At 37.9% G+C, this 24,113-nt stretch overlaps 1 protein-coding gene across 6 annotated transcripts in view; it reads right to left on the reverse strand.

Moving 5' to 3' along the window:
* ELAPOR2 (endosome-lysosome associated apoptosis and autophagy regulator family member 2) overlaps nt 1-24,113 on the reverse strand; it is a 225,067-nt gene that overhangs the window by 102,978 nt on the left and 97,976 nt on the right. For 5 of the 6 annotated variants that reach the window (XR_005217011.1, XM_037836548.1, XM_037836549.1 and 2 more), the window contains one exon: nt 8,112-8,232. The exons of the other annotated variant lie outside the window; for it this stretch is intronic. Coding sequence is in view for 3 of the 5 variants with exons in the window: in XM_037836548.1 (XP_037692476.1) it covers nt 8,112-8,232 (121 nt within the window). In the remaining 2 variants the exon portion in view is untranslated. The remainder of the gene's footprint in view (nt 1-8,111; nt 8,233-24,113) is intronic. 6 annotated transcript variants of the gene reach the window in all.

The following is a 24,113-nucleotide window of genomic DNA, read 5'->3' on the forward strand; positions in this document are numbered from 1 at the left end:
CTGAAAGCCTTCCCTCTAAGATCAGGAACAAGACAAGGATGCCCGCTGTCACCACTGTTATTCAACATTGTGCTGGAAGTGCTAGCCAGGGCAATCCGGCAAGACAAAGAAATAAAAGGCATCCAAATCGGAAAAGAAGAAGTAAAACTGTCATTGTTTGCAGATGATATGATCTTATATCTAGAAAACCCTGAGAAATCGACGATACAGCTACTAGAGCTAATAAACAAATTTAGCAAAGTAGCGGGATACAAGATTAATGCACATAAGTCAGTAATGTTTCTATATGCTAGAAATGAACAAACTGAAGAGACACTCAAGAGAAAGATACCATTTTCAATAGCAACTAAAAAAATCAAGTACCTAGGAATAAACTTAACCAAAGATGTGAAAGACCTATACAAAGAAAACTACATAACTCTACTAAAAGAAATAGAAGGGGACCTTAAAAGATGGAAAAATATTCCATGTTCATGGATAGGAAGGCTAAATGTCATTAAGATGTCAATTCTACCCAAACTCATCTACAGATTCAATGCAATCCCAATCAAAATTCCAACAACCTACTTTGCAGACTTGGAAAAGCTAGTTATCAAATTTATTTGGAAAGGGAAGATGCCTCGAATTGCTAAAGACACTCTAAAAAAGAAAAATGAAGTGGGAGGACTTACACTCCCTGACTTTGCAGCTTATTATAAAGCCACAGTTGCCAAAACAGCATGGTACTGGCACAAAGACAGACATATAGATCAATGGAATCGAATTGAGAATTCAGAGATAGACCCTCAGATCTATGGCCGACTGATCTTTGATAAGGCCCCCAAAGTCACTGAACTGAGCCATAATGGTCTTTTCAACAAATGGGGCTGGGAGAGTTGGATATCCATATCCAAAAGAATGAAAGAGGACCCCTACCTCACCCCCTACACAAAAATTAACTCAAAATGGACCAAAGATCTCAATATAAAAGAAAGTACCATAAAACTCCTAGAAGATAATGTAGGAAAACATCTTCAAGACCTTGTATTAGGCGGCCACTTCCTAGACTTTACACCCAAAGCACAAGCAACAAAAGAGAAAATAGATAAATGGGAACTCCTCAAGCTTAGAAGTTTCTGCACCTCAAAGGAATTTCTCAAAAAAGTAAAGAGGCAGCCAACTCAATGGGAAAAAATTTTTGGAAACCATGTATCTGACAAAAGACTGATATCTTGCATATACAAAGAAATCCTACAACTCAATGACAATAGTACAGACAGCCCAATTATAAAATGGGCAAAAGATATGAAAAGACAGTTCTCTGAAGAGGAAATACAAATAGCCAAGAAACACATGAAAAAATGTTCAGCTTCACTAGCTATTAGAGAGATGCAAATTAAGACCACAATGAGATACCATCTAACACCGGTTAGAATGGCTGCCATTAAACAAACAGGAAACTACAAATGCTGGAGGGGATGTGGAGAAATTGGAACTCTTATTCATTGTTGGTGGGACTGTATAATGGTTCAGCCACTCTGGAAGTCAGTCTGGCAGTTCCTTAGAAAACTAGATATAGAGCTACCATTCAGTCCAGCGATTGCACTTCTCGGTATATACCCGGAAGATCGGAAAGCAGTGACACGAACAGATATCTGCACGCCAATGTTCATAGCAGCATTATTCACAATTGCCAAGAGATGGAAACAACCCAAATGTCCTTCAACAGATGAGTGGATAAATAAAATGTGGTATATACACACGATGGAATACTACGCGGCAGTAAGAAGGAACTATCTCGTGAAACATATGACAACATGGATGAAGCTTGAAGACATAATGCTGAGTGAAATAAGCCAGGCACAAAAAGAGAAATATTATATGCTACCACTAATGTGAACTTTGAAAAATGTAAAACAAATGGTTTATAATGTCGAATGTAGGGGAACTAGCAGTAGAGAGCAATTAAGGAAGGGGGAACAATAATCCAAGAAGAACAGATAAGCTATTTAACGTTCTGGGGATGCCCAGAAATGACTATGGTCTGTTAATTTCTGATGGATATAGTAGGAACAAGTTCACAGAAATGTTGCTATATTATGTAACTTTCTTGGGGTAAAGTAGGAACATGTTGGAAGTTAAGCAGTTATCTTAGGTTAGTTGTCTTTTTCTTACCCCCTTGTTATGGTCTCTTTGAAATGTTCTTTTATTGTATGTCTGTTTTCTTTTTAACTTTTTTTTTCATACAGTTGATTTAAAAAAGAAGGGAAAGTTAAAAAAAAAAAAAAGAAAAACAAGGAAAAAAAAGATGCAGTGCCCCCTTGAGGAGCCTGTGGAGAATGCAGGGGTATTCGCCTACCCCACCTCCATGGTTGCTAACATGACCACAGACATAGGGGACTGGTGGTTTGATGGGTTGAGCCCTCTACCATAAGTTTTACCCTTGGGAAAACGGTTGCTGCAAAGGAGAGGCTAGGCCTCCCTATGGTTGTGCCTAAGAGCCTCCTCCCGAATGCCTCTTTGTTGCTCAGATGTGGCCCTCTCCCTCTGGTTAAGCCAACTTGAAAGGTGAAATCACTGCCCTCCCCCCTACATGGGATCAGACACCCAGGGGAGTGAATCTCCCTGGCAACGTGGAATATGACTCCCGGGGAGGAATGTAGACCCGGCATCGTGGGACGGAGAACATCTTCTTGACCAAAAGGGGGATGTGAAAGGAAATGAAATAAGCTTCAGTGGCAGAGAGATTCCAAAAGGAGCCGAGAGGTCACTCTGGTGGGCACTCTTACGCACACTTTAGACAACCCTTTTTAGGTTCTAAAGAATTGGGGTAGCTGGTGGTGGACACCTGAAACTATCAAACTACAACCCAGAACCCATGAATCTCAAAGACAGTTGTATAAAAATGTAGCTTATGAGGGGTGACAATGGGATTGTGAAAGCCATAAGGACCACACTCCACTTTGTCTAGTTTATGGATGGATGAGTAGAAAAATAGGGGAAGGAAACAAACAGACAAAGGTACCCAGTGTTCTTTTTTACTTCAATTGCTCTTTTTCACTCTAATTATTATTCTTGTTATTTTTGTGTGTGTGCTAATGAAGGTGTCAGGGATTGATTTAGGTGATGAATGTACAACTATGTAATGGTACTGTAAACAATCGAAAGTACGATTTGTTTTGTATGACTGCGTGGTATGTGAATATATCTCAATAAAATGATGATAAAAAAAAAAAAAAGAAAAGAGTGCAAACCCACTCAATGGGAAAAGAATAGTCTTTTCAACAAATAGTGCTGGGAAAAGTGGATATCCACATACAAAAAAATGTAGGTGGATGCCTACCTTATACCATATACAAAAATTAATTCAAAATGATCAAAGACTGATAAATAAAAATCAAAACTTCAGAGCTCCCAGAAGAAAAGTAGAGAAGCATCTTCAGGGCCTTATATTAGGCAATGGTTTCTTAGATGTTACACCAAAAGCATGAGCAACAAAAGAAAAAAAAAAAAAGTAAAAGAGATCTCATCAAAATGAAAATTTTTTTGACCACCCTAGGACTTCATCATCAAAATGAAAAGACAACGTACAGAATGGGAGAAAATATTTGGAAACCACACAACTGATAAAGGTTTAATATCCAAAATATATAAAGAAATCCTACAACTCACCAACAAAAATACAAACAACCCAATTAAAACTTGGCAAACGACTTGAATAGACCTCTCTCAAAGAAGATATGCAAATGGCTAATAAGCACATGAAAAGATACTCAACATCATTAGCCATTAGGGAAATACAAATTGAAACCACAATGTGTTACTATTTCACACCTACATTTTAAAAATGGAAAATGAGTGTTAGGGAAGATGTAGAGAAATAGGAAACTCATTCATTGATGGGAATGTAAAATGGTGCAGCCACTATGGAAGACAGTTTGGCAGTTTCTCAGAAAGTTAAGTATAGAATTACCCTATGACCTGGCAATCCCATTTCTATATATATACTCAAAAGAACTGAAATCAAGATGTGGACAGATACTTTCACATCGATGTTCATAGCTGCATTATTCACAATTGCCAAAAGACAGAAACAATCTAAGTGTCAACAGTTGAATGAATATACACAACGTGGTATATGCATACAATGGAATAGTATTCAGCCTTAAAAAGTAATAAAGTTCTAATATATATGACAACATGGATGAAACTTGAAGACATCATGTTAACTGAAATAAGCCAGACACAAAAAGACAAACATTGTATGATCTACTGATATGAAATAATTAGAATATGTAAATTTATAGACTCAGAAACTAAAATAAAGGTTAACAGAGGGCGATTTGAGTAGAGAATGGGGTGTTAAAGCTTAAATGGTGTAGAGTTTCTGGTTGGGGTGATGGGAAGTTTTGGTAATGGATGGTGATGACGGTAGCACACCATTGTACATGTAATTAACACCATGGAATTATGTATCTAAAAGTGGTTAAAAGGGAAAATTTTAGGTTGTATATATGGAAAAAATATATAGAATATATAGAGAGAGAATAAAAATTCTTTAAAAACCATAGGACTGTATAGTACAGTGAACCATAATGTAAAACTATGGGCTATACTTGATGGTATAATTATAATAATATTTTTCATCAATATTAACACACTAATGCAACTGTTAATAGTGAAAACTGCATGTGTGAGGGGGGTATATAGAAACTGTATTTTCTGAATGATTTTTCTGTAAACATACAACTTCACCAATTGAAAACATAAGTAAATAAAGATAAAACATCTAGTCCATTACGTTTCTGAAAAATTTACAACTGTTCTATGAACACTGTTATATTCCCTTTTCTACGGAAAGGGCCTTTGTCAATGCTTAATTATAAGAAAGGGGAAAAAGCTATCCAATTACATTTTGAAGAATCTATAACAATTTTAACAGAGGCCAAATTCTAGGTTTGACTTCATTTAGAGACATTAGGATCTGGGAACCAATCCCACAAAACCATGACCTTACTTGAAATTGCCACTTTATATTTTTTAATTTCCTTTTTCTGTATATCCCAACTGCTGGCCCCATCAACAGAGCTTTATCTCCCAAGAGAGGGCCTAGGAGGCTCCTCCAGGCTGCTATCTTCAAGTGGCAGGTAAAACCCAGTGGGTAAGAGACGAGGCTCTGCAATCAGACGTGTCTGCATTTGAAGCCAAGGTATGCCACATCCCGGGCAGAAGACCTTATCTATGTTACTTCACCAACTTATGTCTGAGTTTTCTCATCTGTAAAATGGAAACCCTGATAGTAGCCAACTCAGAGGGTCGTTGTGAGGAGGCAACAGGATAATGACATAAAGCTCTAAGCACAACGTTTTGGGCATATACAGTCCCTGAGAAATGGTAGTTTTTATTAGCAACAGAAAATCTAAGCCACTGGAGAAGTACTCAGTTATTACCACAACTGCTCTCAGCAGAACACTAATAACTGGTAATACAGTAAGCATCATGCTTAATCTTGTGAATTAACCGCACATCTAAGTTTCTTAGATCTATTAACTTACTTGTGAGTCTTGAAATACTATACAAAGAAAAGGTTACATATCTGAGATCAGACCAACAGCTTCCAGAGCAGATGTCAGTACATCATGAAAGAATACTTGGAAATTCAGATTTCAGACAGAATACCAAGACAAAGAAAAGTCCCAGCCAACACATATAATCAGACTATGTAGTATCATTTTTAAAGTATATAATAACTAATAGTGACTTATTAGTTTTTAGAAAAGGTCCTGTTGAAATGTCAGATTCAAAATGTTATCTGTGGAAGATTATAGTAAATAATGACCAAGAAATATCTCAGACAATATCCAAATAGAAATAATTCTTATTTGGGCATCAATTCTGTAACTGATTTTTTAACCCTTGGCCAATTAATTTAATCAGCAGGGAGGCCCCTGCTTTGTAATGTACACAGATTTCCATGGTGTACATACTCCCATCATGGCCTATTTCAAGCTAACAACATGTGCACCAACACGTGAGGACAGCACCAGCCAGTGCCAGCACATCACCTGGCTAGGGAGGTAAATATTCTTAACGGTTATGAAGCCCACTTGAAAAGGATTTTTACAAGGACTTTATAGAAACCAAGGAATTAACCAATGAATAAAAAGTAAGGTTAGATAAATGCTATACCAATTTGTGAGGAGGGTGACTAAAGCAAATTTACAGTAGGGGCCTTAAATAGGTATTATCCAGGGTCTGTTACCCTTGAAACCACAATCTTCCCTCACTGAGAGCTGATCCTGTCTCTGCCCAGGTGGTTGCACACATCCCAGCCTTGCATTATCCTTTTCTATACCAATCCCTTTGTCCTCTTAAGTCTCTTGCTGGACTGAAGAATTCACACCTGGCTACCGAGGTTCTCAGGCTCTCTTTGGGTTCATTTAATATCATTCACCAGGAAATATGAGTTTTCTTCCCTAACTTTCCTCATAAGACTATTGCTGCCTCCCTTTTATTAGTAAACGCACCACCTATGCTAAAACTCTTCCCTCCGGCAACAGAGACAAGTTCTCTCTATGAACAGGAAGAATTAACTATCCATTTAATAATTTGTTTACCTGCCCTTTCATTTGGGAACAGAAGAAACAAGCTTCTAGGAACACCATTTGAAAGATTATAAGAAAAACACAATAAATTCACCATGACACATTCCCACCTGGAGCTTGGAGATGACCCCCATAACTAATTCACTGCAGAAACCCCTGACTCATAGGGCTGTGCTATTATTCTAGGGGTCAAGTGATCAGAGACAGGCTGCCAACCTTTTTCTTTCTTGCTATGTGTAGGATGCTTACATCCTTATTTCACACCTAAAATAAAAGATTAAAAAGACAGAACCATAAATGAAAATCAATTTAATAAAATATTCCTATTTTAATTCACAACATTGTACTTCAAACCCTGTTTGCCAAAAGACAAGCTTTCATATGATACTGAGCAATTCCAATTTCTCTCTGTAGGTTACACTAAAAAGGCACATTACATTAAGTTATTTCTACAGCTAAAAAAGAAGAAATCCATTAAAAACATTTTCTGCTACTCTGTCCTCCAGGGTTTCAAGTAAGAGAGTAAACCAGATTTAAAAAGACAATGACAGCATCTGTTGATATCGCTTGGGTCTTATAACAGACTTCAGATATAAGGACACCGAGTGTTGTTACTGGACAAAAGCAGTGGATTCTCTGCCTGATGTAATCAAATGACCAATTCCTAAGACACTGGGGTTTCAAAGATAGAGTGTATTGCTAGGTGTGAAGCAGGAGAGCAGATGGCCTATCAGTCCAAAAATCTATCTCCCAGAACTGCAGTAACTCTGATGGTTTTATAGTATCAAAAGATGGGCAAGTTTTGGGATAATGAGCACAATGACTCTAGATGATGTAGTTAGAAGTGATCTAATTATTGAGCATGAGCAGACTGATTACATGCTTAGTCACAGAACTATGTAAGAAAACGGTGGCCTTAATATGATGATGGATGTGATTTTTAGTATTATAATATGGTATAGGTCACTTACAGGTTAAAGTCTAAGCTACTGCGCATGCCAGGAGGGCCCATGTTGGATAGACTGAGCTTCGGTTATCAAGATAACTTTGGACTTGGGGTGGGTTAGTTCTGGGCTGACCTATAACTTCATTAATAAACATTCAGGGATGTCTTTAGTGATCACAAGACTCCAAAGTCAAAAAACCGGATAAAATGGGTACAAGTGAGGGTTAGTCACAAGGTTTTTACAATCACGAGGGCACAAGATAAAGGCTATACAATCATTATCAGAGATAAAGGCAGCTAGACTACAGTTCAGAGATTTCAGGTATTTCCCTCTGTCTCCTCTAATATACCAGAAAGTAAAAAGGAATAGCTAGATAATAATTCAGTAATCCTAATCATCATTTAAATCCTAACTTCTTGTTTACAGTATTGAAAAAAGATGCATTTATTCTGTTAGACATCAAAGCTACGTGTTCATTTTCGCAAAGTTCTCTTATATTCATTATAATTAACATCTGGGGCTAATAGGAAGGGGTTATGATTTGATCAGGAAAACAGACAATCAAGAAATCAAAACATACTGCATTCTTTGCCTCTCACAGGGTCAGGCAGGCCAGAGCAGTCCGTGGCAGAATTCGGAATGGCAACTCTCCACCTGGAGCCACTGCTATCACATTCCGTATACTCAAAGTGGTAATCTTTCTGCAAACAAACACAAAACCAAGCCTTTGTTAGAGCCTATTCTAACTGCCATCAAACCTTCCTGCAAGCCTGTTTCCAAACTGCATCCCCTCTGGTTAACTCTAGTCCTCCCCCCTCCCCACCAAACGGTTTACTGATCACAATGTATGATGCAGGCACTGAGGATGCGATGGGGCCAGGGCAGTCATCCCTCTCAAGTTGTGACCACTGTGCACTAGTCCCACCCAACCAAAAAAGGCACAGCATACTTCCCTGTGTCATCTGCAGACTTCCTTAAGCTCTAAATCATTTATGGATATGAGTATAAAAAAGAGCAAAATAATACTAGCAAATTGACGGTTGTCAGTGTCCCAAGTTTTTTGAGGAAAGCAATAAAAGCATCATTTCCATTGACCTAATTCTCACTCTGTTTAAAATTTAGCAGAAGGCATAATAATTAATCACTCAAATACTAGAACTCTACAAACTTCTTAAGCAGCTTTCCCAGGCTCAATACACACCCACCACAGACTACTGAAATAGAGCATTTATTGCAATTGCCAAAGTAAGACCAATCCACTTGACTCTGGCACCTGCTTGCTTTGAAAATTTCAATGCCTCCTTGCTTGATCAGAGCACATTACACACATGATGCCTGAACTGGAAGGATCCAGGACAAAATGTCATTGGAACATGTTAAGAATGAGGGATGGTTCTAAATCTATCCCAAAACATTTTCAAGTCAATAACCTATTTATTCAGTTAAAGACCCTGGATGCTGTTATTTTGTTTTGTCCACTCTTGTTTCGCCTCCCATACTGTATCAGTAATGGAAGAAAACAGAAATATCAACTCACATCATCACAGGAAAATCTGAAGAGGGGGATGGGGAGGTATCTGTGTGTGTATGCACATGCTCACAGAGAGAATACTAGTTAAGACATGGGTTCTGGAATCAGACAGATCTGGGTTTAAATTCCTATCCCAATCCTCCACATAAGTCACTGTGACAAATGAGCAGGCCGCTTTACCTCTCAAAGCATTCGGGTTTTTTTTCATTGGTAAAATTATAATAACGTCTCCTATCTTAATATGGTTGTTGTGGAGATTAATTGAAATAATTGCTTAAAATGTTAGGCACTATGCTACAGCAAATTATTATCCTTATTAAGGATAGTGGGAGCAGAGAGGATGAAATAGAAGAAAGAGATAGTGGTAAGACAAGGCACAAACTACCTGAGTCTCTGTATAAAATTAAGATAAAATGAGAAGGAAGTAGAATCATCAGGCTAGAAGCATATGTCTTTACACTGCACTCAGACTCACCCACAGAAATGAAATCTAGCATATTCTTTGGACAATCATCTCTGAATATTATTTTTTGCCCACAAGTTTTTGACAAAAGTTTGGCAACAGACAATATGAGATTGAGCTGACAAGAGCCTAGATTTCAAGAATGCTTTACTGCCAATTAAGGACAAATCTACACATGTAAACAATCAATAAAGCAGCCAAATGGAAAAGGTTTTTCTGAGGGAAGGAGGAAGGGGAGGAGGGAAGAAGGAAAAAAGAAACGGAGATGGAGGGAGAGAGAGGGAGAGAGTGACTACTGACAGACACAATAAGAAAAGTTCACTAGATTTGACTACATGCAAATTTTAAACACTTCAAAATCACCATAATAAAAGTAAAAGGTAAACAACAAAACAAAAAATTGGTGAGGAAACAACATGCAAAAAGGTTAATAAAAAGGTTTCTAAAAATCAGTAAGGAAAAGGATGGATACTTCTTTTGAATACTGGTCAAAAAACGGAAGCTAGTCATTAAAGAATAATACAAATGGCCAAGATACATATGAAAAAATGTTAAGCTTCACTAATCAGAGAAACACAAATAATATTTTTCATCAAGTTGGTAAAACATATAAAATACCTTTTTTAAACTCTCCCTAATGTAGAAATGTGGTAAAATGAACACCTGCCTGCTTCCAATAAGAAAAATAAACAGTAGAAGCTTTCTGGAGAGTAATATGTCAATATGTATCAAAAGCTTCAAAGTGTTCAAAACTTTCAACCCCAAAATCCCACTTCTAGAATCTAATCTAAGGGAAAATTTTTTTAATGTGGTCAATTTAACTTTCATACAGCTGGAGAGAGTATAATTAATAGTTGAGCATTGTAAAACCTTACCTTATTTGCCTAGTATTTTTCACATGTATTTATATCATTAAATTCTCACAACAAATATATGGATTAGATATGGCAGGTGATATTTCCATTGTTCAAGTGAAACTCAGAACAGATAAGTGACTTACCTAGAGATACCCAGCTATTAAGTAGAACAGCTGAAGAGTAGAAGAAAAGCCTTGTTTATTTGCCAGTGCTTTCAGTTTATACAATGCCATTACACTTAAAATAGAAGGTTACTGTTGAGTAAGTAGTAAAAAAGTTGTGTAAGCCTGATGGTTACAGAAGTCTACAGGAATCATAAGGAGGTACAATATTCAAACAGAATGTAAGAGTATGGAGATAAGCGGGAAACATTTGAATCTCCTCTAACCCTGTTTTAGTTTCCTATAGCTGCTGTCACAAATTACACAAATTGAGCATCTTAAAACAACAGAAATTTCTTTTCTCACATTTCTGGAGGCTGAAATCAAGGTGCTGGCAGGGCCACGCTCCCTCTAGAGGATCGAGGGGAGATTCCGTTCCTGCATCTTCCAGTTTCTGGTGGTTGTCAGCATTACTTGGTTTGTGATCACATCACTCAAATCTCTGCCTGTATTGTCACGTCGCCTTCTCTTCGGTCTGTAATCCCCCTCTGACTCTCTTTTATAAGGATACTTGTGATTACATTCAATGCCCACCTGGATAATCCAAGGTAATCTACCCATTTCAGGAGTCTTAATTAATTCACATCTGCAAAGTCCTTTTTGCTATAAAAGGTAACAGGTTTCAGGGATTAGGACAGGGACAATTTTGGGGGGGCCATTATTCAGCCTACCACATACCCCCACCCTCGAAGAGCCATGCACTTACATGACGGTTTTCCCATTCTTCTTGTTCTCAGTTATTTGTGTTAGGATGTCGCTCCTATCTCCATATCCCACTGAGAAGAACCCGGTCCCCAATATGGGAAATTCTGGTATTCTGTTATTATCCAAGCAAAATAATGACGCTGAGAAGTCTAGTGTGAATGTTAAATGAAGTCTAGCTTTCAGGCAAGCTCCTGAAGACTCTGTCCACCACTGACTCTGAGTTATCCAGGTTGCCAGTTATGAAATGAGAACAGCAGTAAGAATATGGAAAAAGTATTATGTTTCTGGCTTTGGATGTGTTGGATATCATATGCCAATTACTTTTCCTAAGATTCTTTTTATTCTGTCTGCCTCCTCTAGATTCCTTCTGGGCTCTAAAGGGCCACAGGTACTATTGTTAGCAATAGTAGTGTTCTAGAAGGACATTTTCATGTATTTACTTATAATTTAAAAGTACTGAAAGACAAACCTATTTCATGTGGAGGGTAGTACTTGGGGTCAGGGATTTAGATTATAGCTCAAGCCATATGGATTTTGCTTTAAATTCTTTAATAGGCTATTTCATCCAGGTTGGTAACAAATAATTTAAAAAAAAAAAATCTGTTTCTGAATGCAACCCTTAAATCCATAGCAAAGATCTAAGAAACAGATAGTTTGGAGTAATAAACTAACTAAACATAGAATATACACCCCCAACATATTTTGAGTGGTATTCAGGATGCTGAAGAAAGAAGTCCAGTCTGTACATTTTCATATTTGTAGACAATCCCCAAAACCCTGATCATAGACCCAAATAAATACTGAACTTAAACTGACCCTTCAGACATGGGAATATTCAGGACATTAAAGGGAGATTTAAAAGAGGAGGTAAAATAACAACTCTCATATAGATATAAAATTAATACAAATCAAAGATTAAATTTAAGTCATTAATTTACAAGTGAACAAGTAAGATGTTACCATCAGTTCAAAGGAGAATTCAAAGAGCACACATAAACAGGCAATCAGAAATGTGAAATGAATCTACAAACATATGCAAAACTAGTAAATGTCCAGAGGATATCAATCAGTTGAATTCTAACAGACAAAATGTATTTTCATTTCTATGGACAAGAATCATTTCTATTACTTCCAGTTTCCAACAATTGTGTTGTAAACTAGTTCAAAAACAATGAAAGGTGCATCCCCCTATAAAAACTGATAGTTCAGAAAAGTATACTAAACAGGACACCCAATAATCTTTCCTGCCTAGATCAGTTTTTCTCAATTTTTCAGGACAAGGGGGAGATGCATTTCAGGACTCCTGACACTTTAGCCCCAAATGCATCAATATGATTCAGCACATACTCCAAAACAAAGGAACATCGTTCACAAGCCACACCTTCCAAATTATAAACAGGAAGAAGTGCCTGGCACACCTCACCCAAAGGGCAGTTCTTTAGACATGGCTGCAAATCACAGGATGCTGGGTTATGAAGACTGCCCCAAATCACAAAATGCTGGAATCCCCTATGTGATGATTAGGTTCAACTTGGCCAGGTAATGGTGCCCAGTTGTCTGGTCAAGCAAGCACTGGCCTAACTGCTACTGCGAGGACATTTCATGGACTTAAATCCACAGTAATTGATTGCATCTATGGCTGATTACATCTACAATCAACTAAGGGGAGTGTCTTCTGCAATGAGAGATGTTTAATCTAAGCAGTTGAAGACTTTGAAAGGAGAAGTGATGACTTCAGCAGTCAGAAGAGAGAACTTTCATCTCTACATCAGCCAGCCACCTTCTCCTAGGGAATTCATCAAAAACCTTCACTGGGGTTGCCAGCTTGCAGCCTGCCCTATGGAATTTGGACTCATGCATCCCCACAGTTGCGTGAGACACTTTTATAAAATCTCATATTTATGGATATCTCCTATTAGTTCTGTTTCCTTGGAGAACCCTAACTAATACACCCTGTAAACCTCACATGGTAAACAGCAGGGTACCAGGAAACAACCCAAAAAGGAATAGCATGGAATTACTCCTAGTAACAAAATGTGTAAAGGAAGATTATCCCTCAATAGAAGTCACCATACACCGCCCACACACTCATACACATATGCACATACACACTCTCACACATTCACAAATCAGAGTCACAAACTCTCAAAAATTCAAATTGTATTATCCTACACCCAAAACACAAAATGTCAGGATACACCAAATAAACAGCGGATACTCACAGTACTCCCCAAACGCCAATGTCATCTATACTAAGAAATCCTCACTCAGATGTAAACTTTGGAATACATACCATCTCTTCTGATAATGACTGTTGCAGTTTAACTATACATAGGGGCAAGATAATAGTTTTGTTTCAAAGAAGCTCACATATAAAAATAATATATAAAAATAAAATAATATATCTCACATGTAAAAAATAATAATGTACAGTATCTTAAATAATTACAATGTCCATAATATATAATGGTTTGTACACAAATCATATATTGTTTTATAAAGTAATATTAATATGAATCATTCTTTACTACCTGACAATTATTAACTAAGTACTATAGTCTGAGTGCTATGGGGAGATTTAAAAAGACAAAAGAAATATAACTCAAGAAGCTCATGATTTTGTCGGAGTAGACAAGACACACACCACACACACACACAACATAGAATTGTATAAGAAAATAAAAAGATTAAAGACCTCAAAGTAGAAAAGCAGCGTCACAAGTCAGTGTGCAAGTAAAAACGTTGTACTATTTCTCAATCAATTCATTACAGCCAATTTTTCCTTGAGCATTCTATCAGATACCTAATTCTTAGCACCAGATGTCTTACATTTTAGGGGCCATGTTTTCTAGAAAAATAAGGATCTTGAAATGTTAGAATCACATTGGGCAGAGTAAGTGTGGTAGTGTATGCATAATGTGACTGCACTGAACTACAATTTCAGAGTCAAAAGAAATCCCTGTGAGCTGAAACACTCTGAAAAGGTTTTCAAGAAGCCCTGAAAAATCAGTAGGATTTGTAACTATTCTGGTGCTGACCAGTTCCTTCATAAATAGCTAGTTTGATAGAGTATGATAAGTAGTGAGATCAAGCCTGATTATAACATATCTAAAGATATGCAGCAAAACGTATCAGCCTAAGGATGAGTACAGAAAGGAAAGGAGGGAGGGACAAAATCACCGGGTCTTCAAATCAGCTTCCTGATGCTCTCTGCCTATACTCTGTGGTCAATTAAGAGTTGACCACAGTTAATTACAAAGATAGAGCAGATGACCACGGATCCTAGTACATAAGCAAACACAGCAGAGGCAGTAGAAGGCTCTGGCTTCAAAGAAGAAACGGCTGAAACACACACGGAGGGAAGAACAAGAAGTAAATAACACTCATTTCCTTCATTTTATCTTCTTCACGTAAAGTTCTTTCTCTTTTTTTTTTTCCTGAAATGTTGAAAATAGCATAGCTTTGCATTTGATGAAACTGCACCTCCTCTGGGAGACAGGGCTCTGAATTTTAAAAGCTCAGCAAAGCACTTGGCACACTTAGTTTGAAAGAGCAAGAGAGCAAGAGAGAGCCAGCACAAGATGGGAATGTACGGTAGAGATATTTCAATTCCAATTCCAGTGAGCAAGCATACTTATTCTATTGTGTGGTGTGCCGGTTTGGGTGTATTGTGTCCCCCAAATGCCATTGTCTTTGTGGTCTTGTGTGGGGCAGAAGTTTTGTTGCTGGTTGGATTTGCTTGGAATGTGCCCCACCCAGCTGTGGGAGATGATTCTGATGAGATGTTCCCACGGAAGCGTGGCCCCGCCCATTTGGGGTGGGCCTTCATCGGTGGAGCTATATAAATGAGCTAACTTGGGGGGAGAAAACTGAGTGCAGCTGGGAGTGATGTTTTGAAGAGGAGCAAGCTTGCTAGAGAGGAACGTCCTGGGAGAAAGCCGTTTTGAGGCCGGAGCTTTGGAGCAGATGCCAGCTGCCTTCCTAGCTAACAGAGGTTTTCCGGAGGCCATTGGCCATCCTCCGGTGAGGGTACCCGATTGCTGATGTGTTACCTTGGATGCTTTGTGGCCTTAAGACTGTAACTGTGTAGCGGAATAAACCCCCATTTTATAAAAGCCTATCCATCTCTGGTGTTTTGCATTCTGCAGCATTAGCAAACTAGCACATGTGGGAAGGTCAAAAGCCTGAGAATACTTAGTGCAGACACGGACACAAATTATAATAAAGGCTTCCTTAGCCTACATTATCAAGTAACATGAGCAGAGTAGTGGGGTGCAGAAATATTTATATTCAGATTTTTCTTTTATAAAAGGAACATAAGGTTACCATGGGAACCTACTGCTAAGTAAAGTAATATGTATCTTATCTATTTATGACACATCCTTTTCTCTTCATTTGGGGAACACTTTATTGCTTTTTAGAAGTTATTTTGAAATAGTACATCTTTTAAGCCTTAAGCTCAATGCCCACCTTTGTGTACACAGCCTCATGGGTGCTCAAGTCATTTTTTAATTCTGTATGTATTTCTTGAGCACTTTGCCTATGCCACTGTGGTCGGCACCGGGGACAGAGCAGCAAACAAAGTAACTAAGTCTCTGCTCTCATGGGGCTTAGATTTTAGTGTGAATGTGAGTACACAGGGTTTTTGGTTTTCTTTTTTTTTCCTTAGAAAGACTCAGTTTAGGGTAGTTTCCCTCTATTGCTTTTAATCTAAGATTGTAAAAGTTTAGGCAGTGAACTGGGAGAAGTAGACATGGATCCCAATCTCATCTCTGCCAGTGCTTAAGGTAGGACCCTGAGCAATTCAATTAACTCAACTGAACTCTGGGTCTCAGGTTCCTCTTCTTCTTCGAAAGAAAAGTCTATGCTCCTAGTATGATAGTCTATGTCCCACATTTTCACTGTTTTTGATGATGGGAAACCAACCACATCCTGCAGTCATATACTGTCAATGGAAATTTCAAAATAAGGACACTCTAAAACAAGTCTACCCACAAAGAAACAAATGAAACTTCTCAATTTTCTCAAGAAATCTTCAGTTAGGTGATTTATAATAACAAAACTATCTGAAAACTTATCAAATAAAACACTCATAGAAGATGCTGAGGAAAATGAATGCTCCTGTATTTTAAAAAGTCTTTAAACACATGCAATCATTACTATGTCATCCAATTACATTTAAACTTGCTGAATTAAATACATGTTACTCTGTCTCTCCACCTCCACAAACCTGCAAAGGAGTAGAGTTTCTAAAGCGAGCAGAGTAAAGATATAAAATTACTATCAGTCCACAAAAATAAAAAGAATAGAAGCAGAAATGACAATAGATGCAATTGTCAACAATTTTTTAGAAGATGGAAAGCTTAAGGTGAGCTCTAATTGACTTACGAAAGCAAGAAAAGCTGGAAGCTAAGAGCCACATGGGTGGATGATAACAAGAAAGCCGATTTGAGCTGCAGAAACACTCAATATTGAAGACACCAAATACTTCAGAAAGCAGAGGCAAAGAATAGGTCTGAAAATAGAAAAATAGGTTGAAAATCTGTTTGACAATGTGGATCCCTCAAATTCCCTTCCACATTGTGGCATGAGAAAAAAAAATTATTCCCTCTATTGAACTAAGGATGAAAATTGAACTAAGATGTCAGAGACATCAAAAGCATCAAAAAGAGGGAAAGGCATCTTACTGAAAACAGGGAGATGACATGAGCAGCTGTGTACTGAGGGATGAGATTCACAGCCCTAATCCTCCACTTGGGTCCTGCATTTATAACACACACACAGACATACACACGTGCAGGATATAGTAGGATTCTTCTCTAAAAAAACTGTCCAACACAGGAGATAGACATTTGGAGTTCACTCCCACAAAAACATTAGATTTCCTCAATCCTATTACACAACAGTGAAGACCACCCGCTGATGAGATATCCAGACCCCAGGGTTTTAAATCAGTTTTTAGGGCCTTATACCTACATGTAAATGGACAGCAGAGATTATCAAACATATAACGAAAACCTCCAACACAAGAAAGACAAAGACCAAGACAAGGCAACGGAAAAAAGTAACTGAAGAAAAGAAAGACAAAACAGAGAGCAAATGAAAATGTCAGAATAATACCCCTAGCATCCACAGAATAAAAGATACTGCATAAAAGAATATAAATAGATGTTTTTAGATGTAAAGAATAAGCAACAACAAGCAATTAAAAATGTGATAACCAAAATAAAAAATTCAATAGAAAGGAAGGAAAATAAGGTGAGGAAATTTCCCAGAAAGTAGAACAAAAAGGCAAAAAGATGAGGAAAAAAAGATAAAATTTGAAATTAAGAAATAGAGGCTCAATCTAGGAGATCTGATTTCTAACCAACAGCACTTCCAGAAGTAATACAGAGAACAGAGGAAAGAAATTTCAAAAGAAATGATGCAAGAAAATTTCCCAGATTCTTAAGTTTCTATATAGCAAATGCTTATGAAATGCAGAGAGCAATTTTATTCACACCACGGCAGAACACATTTTGAAATTTCACTCGAGTGGGGATAAAGAGAAGATACTAAAACCAGATTGCATATACAATTTGGGAATCAGAATAGTAACAGGCTTCTCAGTATCCTCCAAGGAAGTTAAAACATAGTGGAACAATGTATTTAAAATTCTGAGGGAAAATCATTTAAACCAATCTTTAATTCTTCTTTCAACCAAGCATGAAGATAAAGATATTTTTAGATGAGCAAAAATTTTATCTTCTATACATCCTTATGCTCGGGAAGCTTCAGAAGAATGTGTGCCACCAAAACAACAAATTAAACCAAGAGTGAGAAAGACATGGGATTCAGGAAATATAAGAGTGAACGGGAGGGAATTCCTAAGCTGAGGTGAAGGTTGGCAGCAGGTACTCAGAGCAGTCTAGACCGCACAGGAGAAGCACAAAAAATGAAATGATCAATTATTTGAGATGTTTGATTTTAATTCAATTAAGAGAGATTTTATATCTCTTGGAGAGCCCAGAGGGAAATGACAACAGGTAAATTTAAAAATAAACCAAATAAAAAACAGAGGCAATTACTAATTCCAGGAAAAATAAAAAGGTATACAAGAAAGGAAATGTAACCACGGGATCTCATGTGAACTATAGTTGAATTGTTATAACACCATAAAAACTAAAAATTGATTTAGCAAAAATTGTGATTGCAACAATATTGGGAAGATGGTTGTGCCGGTTTGGATATATTATGTCCCCCAGAAAAGCCATATTCTTTAATGTAATCTTGTGGGGGCAGACTGATTAGTCTGTTGATTAGGGTGGAAGCTCTGATTGAATTCTTTCCATGAAGGTGTGGACCCCACCCATTCAGGGTGGGCCTTAATTAGATCACTGGAGTTCTTTAAAGAGAGCTCACACCTAGAGCAGAGAGGACTAAATGCCCCAAGAAAAGCTGAGAGAGACATTTTGGAGACGACTATTGAAAGCTGATGCTTAAGAGATGCTTGGAGATGTGGACAGAATGATGCTTGGAGATGCTAAGCTAAGAGATGAAGCCCAGGGTATGCCGTGGAGAAGTTAAGAGAGGACCCCCCAGACATTCAGAGAGAAAGCCACTGGAGTCAGAAGCTGAAAGTAAAGCAACCCGGGAGCAAAGGATCAGCAGACACCAGCCACATGTCTTTCCAGCTAACAGCTGTCCTGGATGCCATCAGCCATTCTTCAGTGAAAGTATCCACTTGTTGATGCCTTAGTTTGGTCACTTTTATGGCTTAGGACTGTAAATTTGTAACCAAATAAACCCCCTTTATAAAAGCCAATCCATTTCTGGTATTTTGCATAACAGGAGCATTAGCAAACTAGACCAATGCTAAAAGACAGAGAGAGAGAGATGAGGGAAAGATGTGGTGAGAATGCTGAATCCTCATCTTTCTACAGTAGGAAGTGAAAGATAATTATAAAATTGGAGAAAAAATCAATGATGAGCTAAGGGAATGGAAAGTGGCTGCTCTGTGGTGCTGTATTTCAGAATAGGAAGAGATGGGGCAGGGAACTTTGAGTTTTTGTTATAAGCTTTCAAGTACTCTGATTTTTTAAAACAGGGTACATGTCCTACTTTAATAAGAAAATTTAGAGTAAAACCAACTAGAAGAATCCTACAAACTTTTCAAAATAATTTTACAATATTATCCCACTTGAATTGGCCCCAAGCACAGCCCTACATTACAGGCAAGAGCCTCATCTTCATCATCACAGCCCCTGCCACATTCAATCACCATCTGCTGATGACAGCTACCAACAGCCTAAGTGACCTCCCTGCTTCTGCTCTTGTCTGCACCCACGACACTGGGCAGCCAGAGAGACCATTCTAAAGTAAACATCTCTTATGTCGTCCCTGCTCAAAAAAACTTCAAAAACTTCCCAGTGGCCTTAGGACAAAATTCAAAATGCCTTTCTTGATTCATCCTCTATCTGCTTCTCCAAGCCTCATTTCTTAACCTTCCTTATGTATGAATCATTGAAACAATTGGATCAAACATGCTCTGCTCTTCTTGCCTCCAGACATGACTTTTTTCATGTACGGAAATCTTTCTCTGTCCACACCTTGTAATAGCATATGAAAATCTATATAATAGCAAAATACTGTTACAAGTTTCTACCCTTTGCCTCCTTCAAGCTCACCCCTAACACATGCAGGACCAAGGACAAGAATATAAATTGAAGTGTCCCATTCCCATCTATACCCACCCCAACCTTGAGAGCCTCCTTATATATAAGTGACCATCCCTACCCACACATCCACACTGTCAGTGTCCCTCCCACAGTGACGCTGTCTACCCCCAGGACAATGGACCTGGGAAGAGCCCATGGAGACCCTGGAAGCAGACTTGGGCTTGTGACATGTAATTCCAAGGTCACATGGTATAAAAGGAAGGGAACATGAAATCCAGGGGGGGGATTTTCCTTGGCCCACAGACTCCAAGTTAGGGGGGAACCCCACTGACCACTGGGGAGTACCAGAGGGGGGCCTTCTACAGCAGAGACAGGGCAGGGGTCCCTCTTGACTCATCTGTTGTTATTATATAACAACACCCAAACAAAAGGACAGCAAGAAAGGTATCTATCTCTCAGTAACATAACAATTCTGCAAAGGGTGGGAAGGAGGGTAGCAGGGCGGGAGGGCTACCTATTGAAGGCATCTTGGGAAGAGGTATTTTTGTTCACTCGTTCATTTGTCCTCCCCTCCCCTCTCCTCTTCTCTTGTCTCTTCTCCAAGAGGGAAACAACCAGATCCTCGAAGATCCAACTGTCACATCTATTTATACATAGTTACAAGCTTATCTGTATGTGATACAAATAAGCTATAAGTTCTTCTATATTAATCAGACTGCAACTGAAAAGTTACCTTTCTTTGCTTCTTCAAAATTTGAGCAACTACTTACTATTTAATAAGCACCAAGAAAACCTGCATCAAAAGTTTCAAAAATATATTTTATATCCCATGACATATTAATTCCACTTCTAGGAATATAACCCAAGGAAACAGAAATAGGTCTGCATCATAGCAGTATTTTTAAAATAGTAAAAATTTGAAAACAGCTTAAATGTGCAATAATAGGGAACTGGTTAATAAATAATGGTGCATTCATGATGAATTTTATATATTCATTTAAAAATGATAATTACAAAGAATATTTAATGAAAAATATTTATATCATATTTAAGTATAAAATAAAGGTCATAAAACAATATGTCAGAACCCTTTTAAAGTACGTGTGTCTATATGCATGCATGAGTACAATAAAGACATGGAAAAATGATTGCAGGTGTGTATGCCAAAATAACAACAGTAGCTAGTTGGGTGATGAACTTATGTGTGATTTTTATTTTTATTTTGGATGTGATTCTATGTTTTCAAAATTTTCTATAGTTAAAATGTGTTACGTTCCCTAAATTCAGGGAACTGCTTTGCCAAGACATCAAAAATGTTCATTTTTCTCCCGACTCTAGGATAAAGTACCTAGCAGGGTATTCAGGTAAAAATTAAAAGAATACCATTGAAGCATTATTCCATTGTCATTCATTAGCACCTCAATCTAAATTAGTTTCTCTGATGGGTATCAATCATCTACCAAGGCTATAGGGCAAAGGTCACAAGACACAGGTCAGGTAAGTTCTGAAGAAGGCATTGAGGAAGGAAAGCCCCAGAAGTACAACTACACTCCAGGGAGGCAGATACAGGAAGGAATGAACTACAAAAGGGGCAAAGGAAAATGGAAATGGCAGCAATGCAAACAAGAAGGTGAAGGACCACTGTCAACAAACACACTTGACCCAGGAAGAGGAAACTCCACATTTGAATTCAGATAAGCAATTCCAGGTTCAGACAGAAAGGACTTATGTACTACAATTTAAATTCACAGGCTAATTCTTGTCAGTGCTGCCACTTGAAATTTGAGCATTACTTGAAAATACTGACTACAGAAATACCATTGGTGATATGTGGCTTCGAAAAATTTGACATCTAAAATTAATGTTTTTGCTTACAAATGTTGTGAGCTAAATAAAAACAAAGCAACTTTTAAGTTCTTTGGGACTCAACTGACCCTACAAGAGTCCTTCAAATGCATAGAAATTAAAAAAAAAAAAAAAAGGAACAGGACAATCCTATAATACCTTGTGTTGTAACTATACTCTTAGAGAACAAACTTAAAATATTTAGTTTTCTTTTTAATCAAACACAGCAGATACCTGTCGCTTCTGTCTGCCTGGCATCGCTTTCCCATTTCTTCAGGTAACATCATGTCTCCTAGCCTCGTCCTTTGAGGAACTAGTCTAAGATTCCAGGCAGTTCTGATTGGCAGCCAACCATGTAACTCCAGCCCCTGGTCAGGCCCCAATATGGACATGTCACCTGACCAATTATAATAAACCATTCACGGCTGCTGGCCAAGATGGAGAAAGTCTACTATAGCTTCTCTCTCCCACTTTGCATAAATTATAAAAAGCAACTACCTGAGGACTCTGCAAAACAATTAACAGCCTGTGGATTGGAGAAGAAAGCCAAAACTTAAATGACAGCTAGTAAAATGGTGGTGAACTTTTTTGGTTTCCTTTTCCTCCTTTATTTCCTGTCTTTGAGCCAAGCGGGGGCCAATTCAGGGAAATATGCAGTAGGTTCAGACTACAAAAACGCCAAGAGAAACACATAGTTCCGTCCAGAGGACCAAGAAAAGGGATCCCTGCTAAACAAAAGATGTATGTGAGTGAGGGGAATGTCCAAACTTTTTTCTCTTTATTCTTTCAACCGTGCTGGGGGACCAGCAACAGTTGCAGAACTGCACTGCCGCCACCACAGCATTACAAGCATCCAATTTTCCAAGAGAAAACCCATCTGTCTGTGTAAAGGAATTCGAATAAGGAGCTCCTGCTCTGCAAAATGTACATGGGAAATCCTTCTTATTTTTTTTCTCCCTTCTTTCTCTTGCCCTACACCCTGATCAGGTAGAACTCCACAACAGTATGTAGGCTAAAACTATTCAATAGTCCATCTCTATAGCTGGAGAAAATGTAAAAAGAAGTGCCTGAAGAATATCCCAGAGAGTAATGGAAAAGGGAATCCCCTAGATATGTATATGAACCATCCCAAGTTCCAGCCTCACCTACAATCTGTGCATGTATGGAATATAGACACATTGCAAATGTATTAAGAAAAGAATTACAGTATAAACCACTGCCCAGAAGAAAACATTTGGAAACCATATATCTGATAAGAGACTGATATCGGCATATATAAAGAAATCCTACAACTCAGTGATGAAAGTACAAACAGCCCACTTATAAAATGGGAAAAAGATATAAAAAGACATTTTTCCAAAGAGGAAATAAATATGGCTAAAAAGCAAATAAAAAATGTTCATCTTTACTAGCTATTAGGGAAATGCAAATCAAAACCAAAATGAGATATCATCTCACACTAATATGAAAGGCTGCCAAAAAACAAACGGGAAACTACATGTGCTGGAGAGAATGTGGAGAAATTGGAACTCGTATCCAATGCTGGTGGGAATGTATAATGGTACAGCTGCTGTGGAAGACAATTTGGTGGTTCCTCAAAGAACTAAATATCAAATTACCCTACGACCTGGCAATTCCATTACTTGGTATATACCCAGAGGATCTGAAAGCAGTGACATGAACAGACATTTGCACACCGATGTTCATAGCAGCATTATTCACAATTGCCAAAAGATGAAAACAATCCAAGTGTCCTTCAACAGACAAGTGGATAAACAAAATGTGGTATATACATATGATGGAATACTATGCAGCAGTAAGAAGGAATGAGGTCCTGAAGCCTGTGACAATATGGATGAAACTTGAGGACATAATGCTGAGTGAAATAAGTCAGACACAAAAGGAGAGATATTGCATGCTATGACTAATATGAACTTCCTGAATAATGTAAAATTAGTGTCTTAAAATGTAGAATATAGGGGACCTAGCAATAGACAGATGCTAGACATGGGGGAATGACTACCTAATATGCACAGACCTGTTAAGGAGGTTGAACCTAAAGGTATGGGAATGAACAGAGGTGATGATAGTTCATTAATGAGATTATAAGTATCAGTGCCATACTGAAGGTAAATATGATTGAAAAGAGTTGTGTAAAGGCAGGTATCTCACAGATTAGTGCAACAAATATAAGTGCTTGCATGATCTACTTCTAAGGTATGACACTGGTACAAAGAGTTAACAACAGAGTGGTATATGAGAAAAACCACCTATTCCATATTATGGGCTATATTTAATAGTAATACCTATAAGTACCATGCTAATACTAGGGATAAACAATTAGGGGGTGATATGAGCTTCGG

Source organism: Choloepus didactylus, chromosome 5 (assembly GCF_015220235.1).
Source record: "Choloepus didactylus isolate mChoDid1 chromosome 5, mChoDid1.pri, whole genome shotgun sequence".
Taxonomy (NCBI): domain Eukaryota; kingdom Metazoa; phylum Chordata; class Mammalia; order Pilosa; family Megalonychidae; genus Choloepus; species Choloepus didactylus.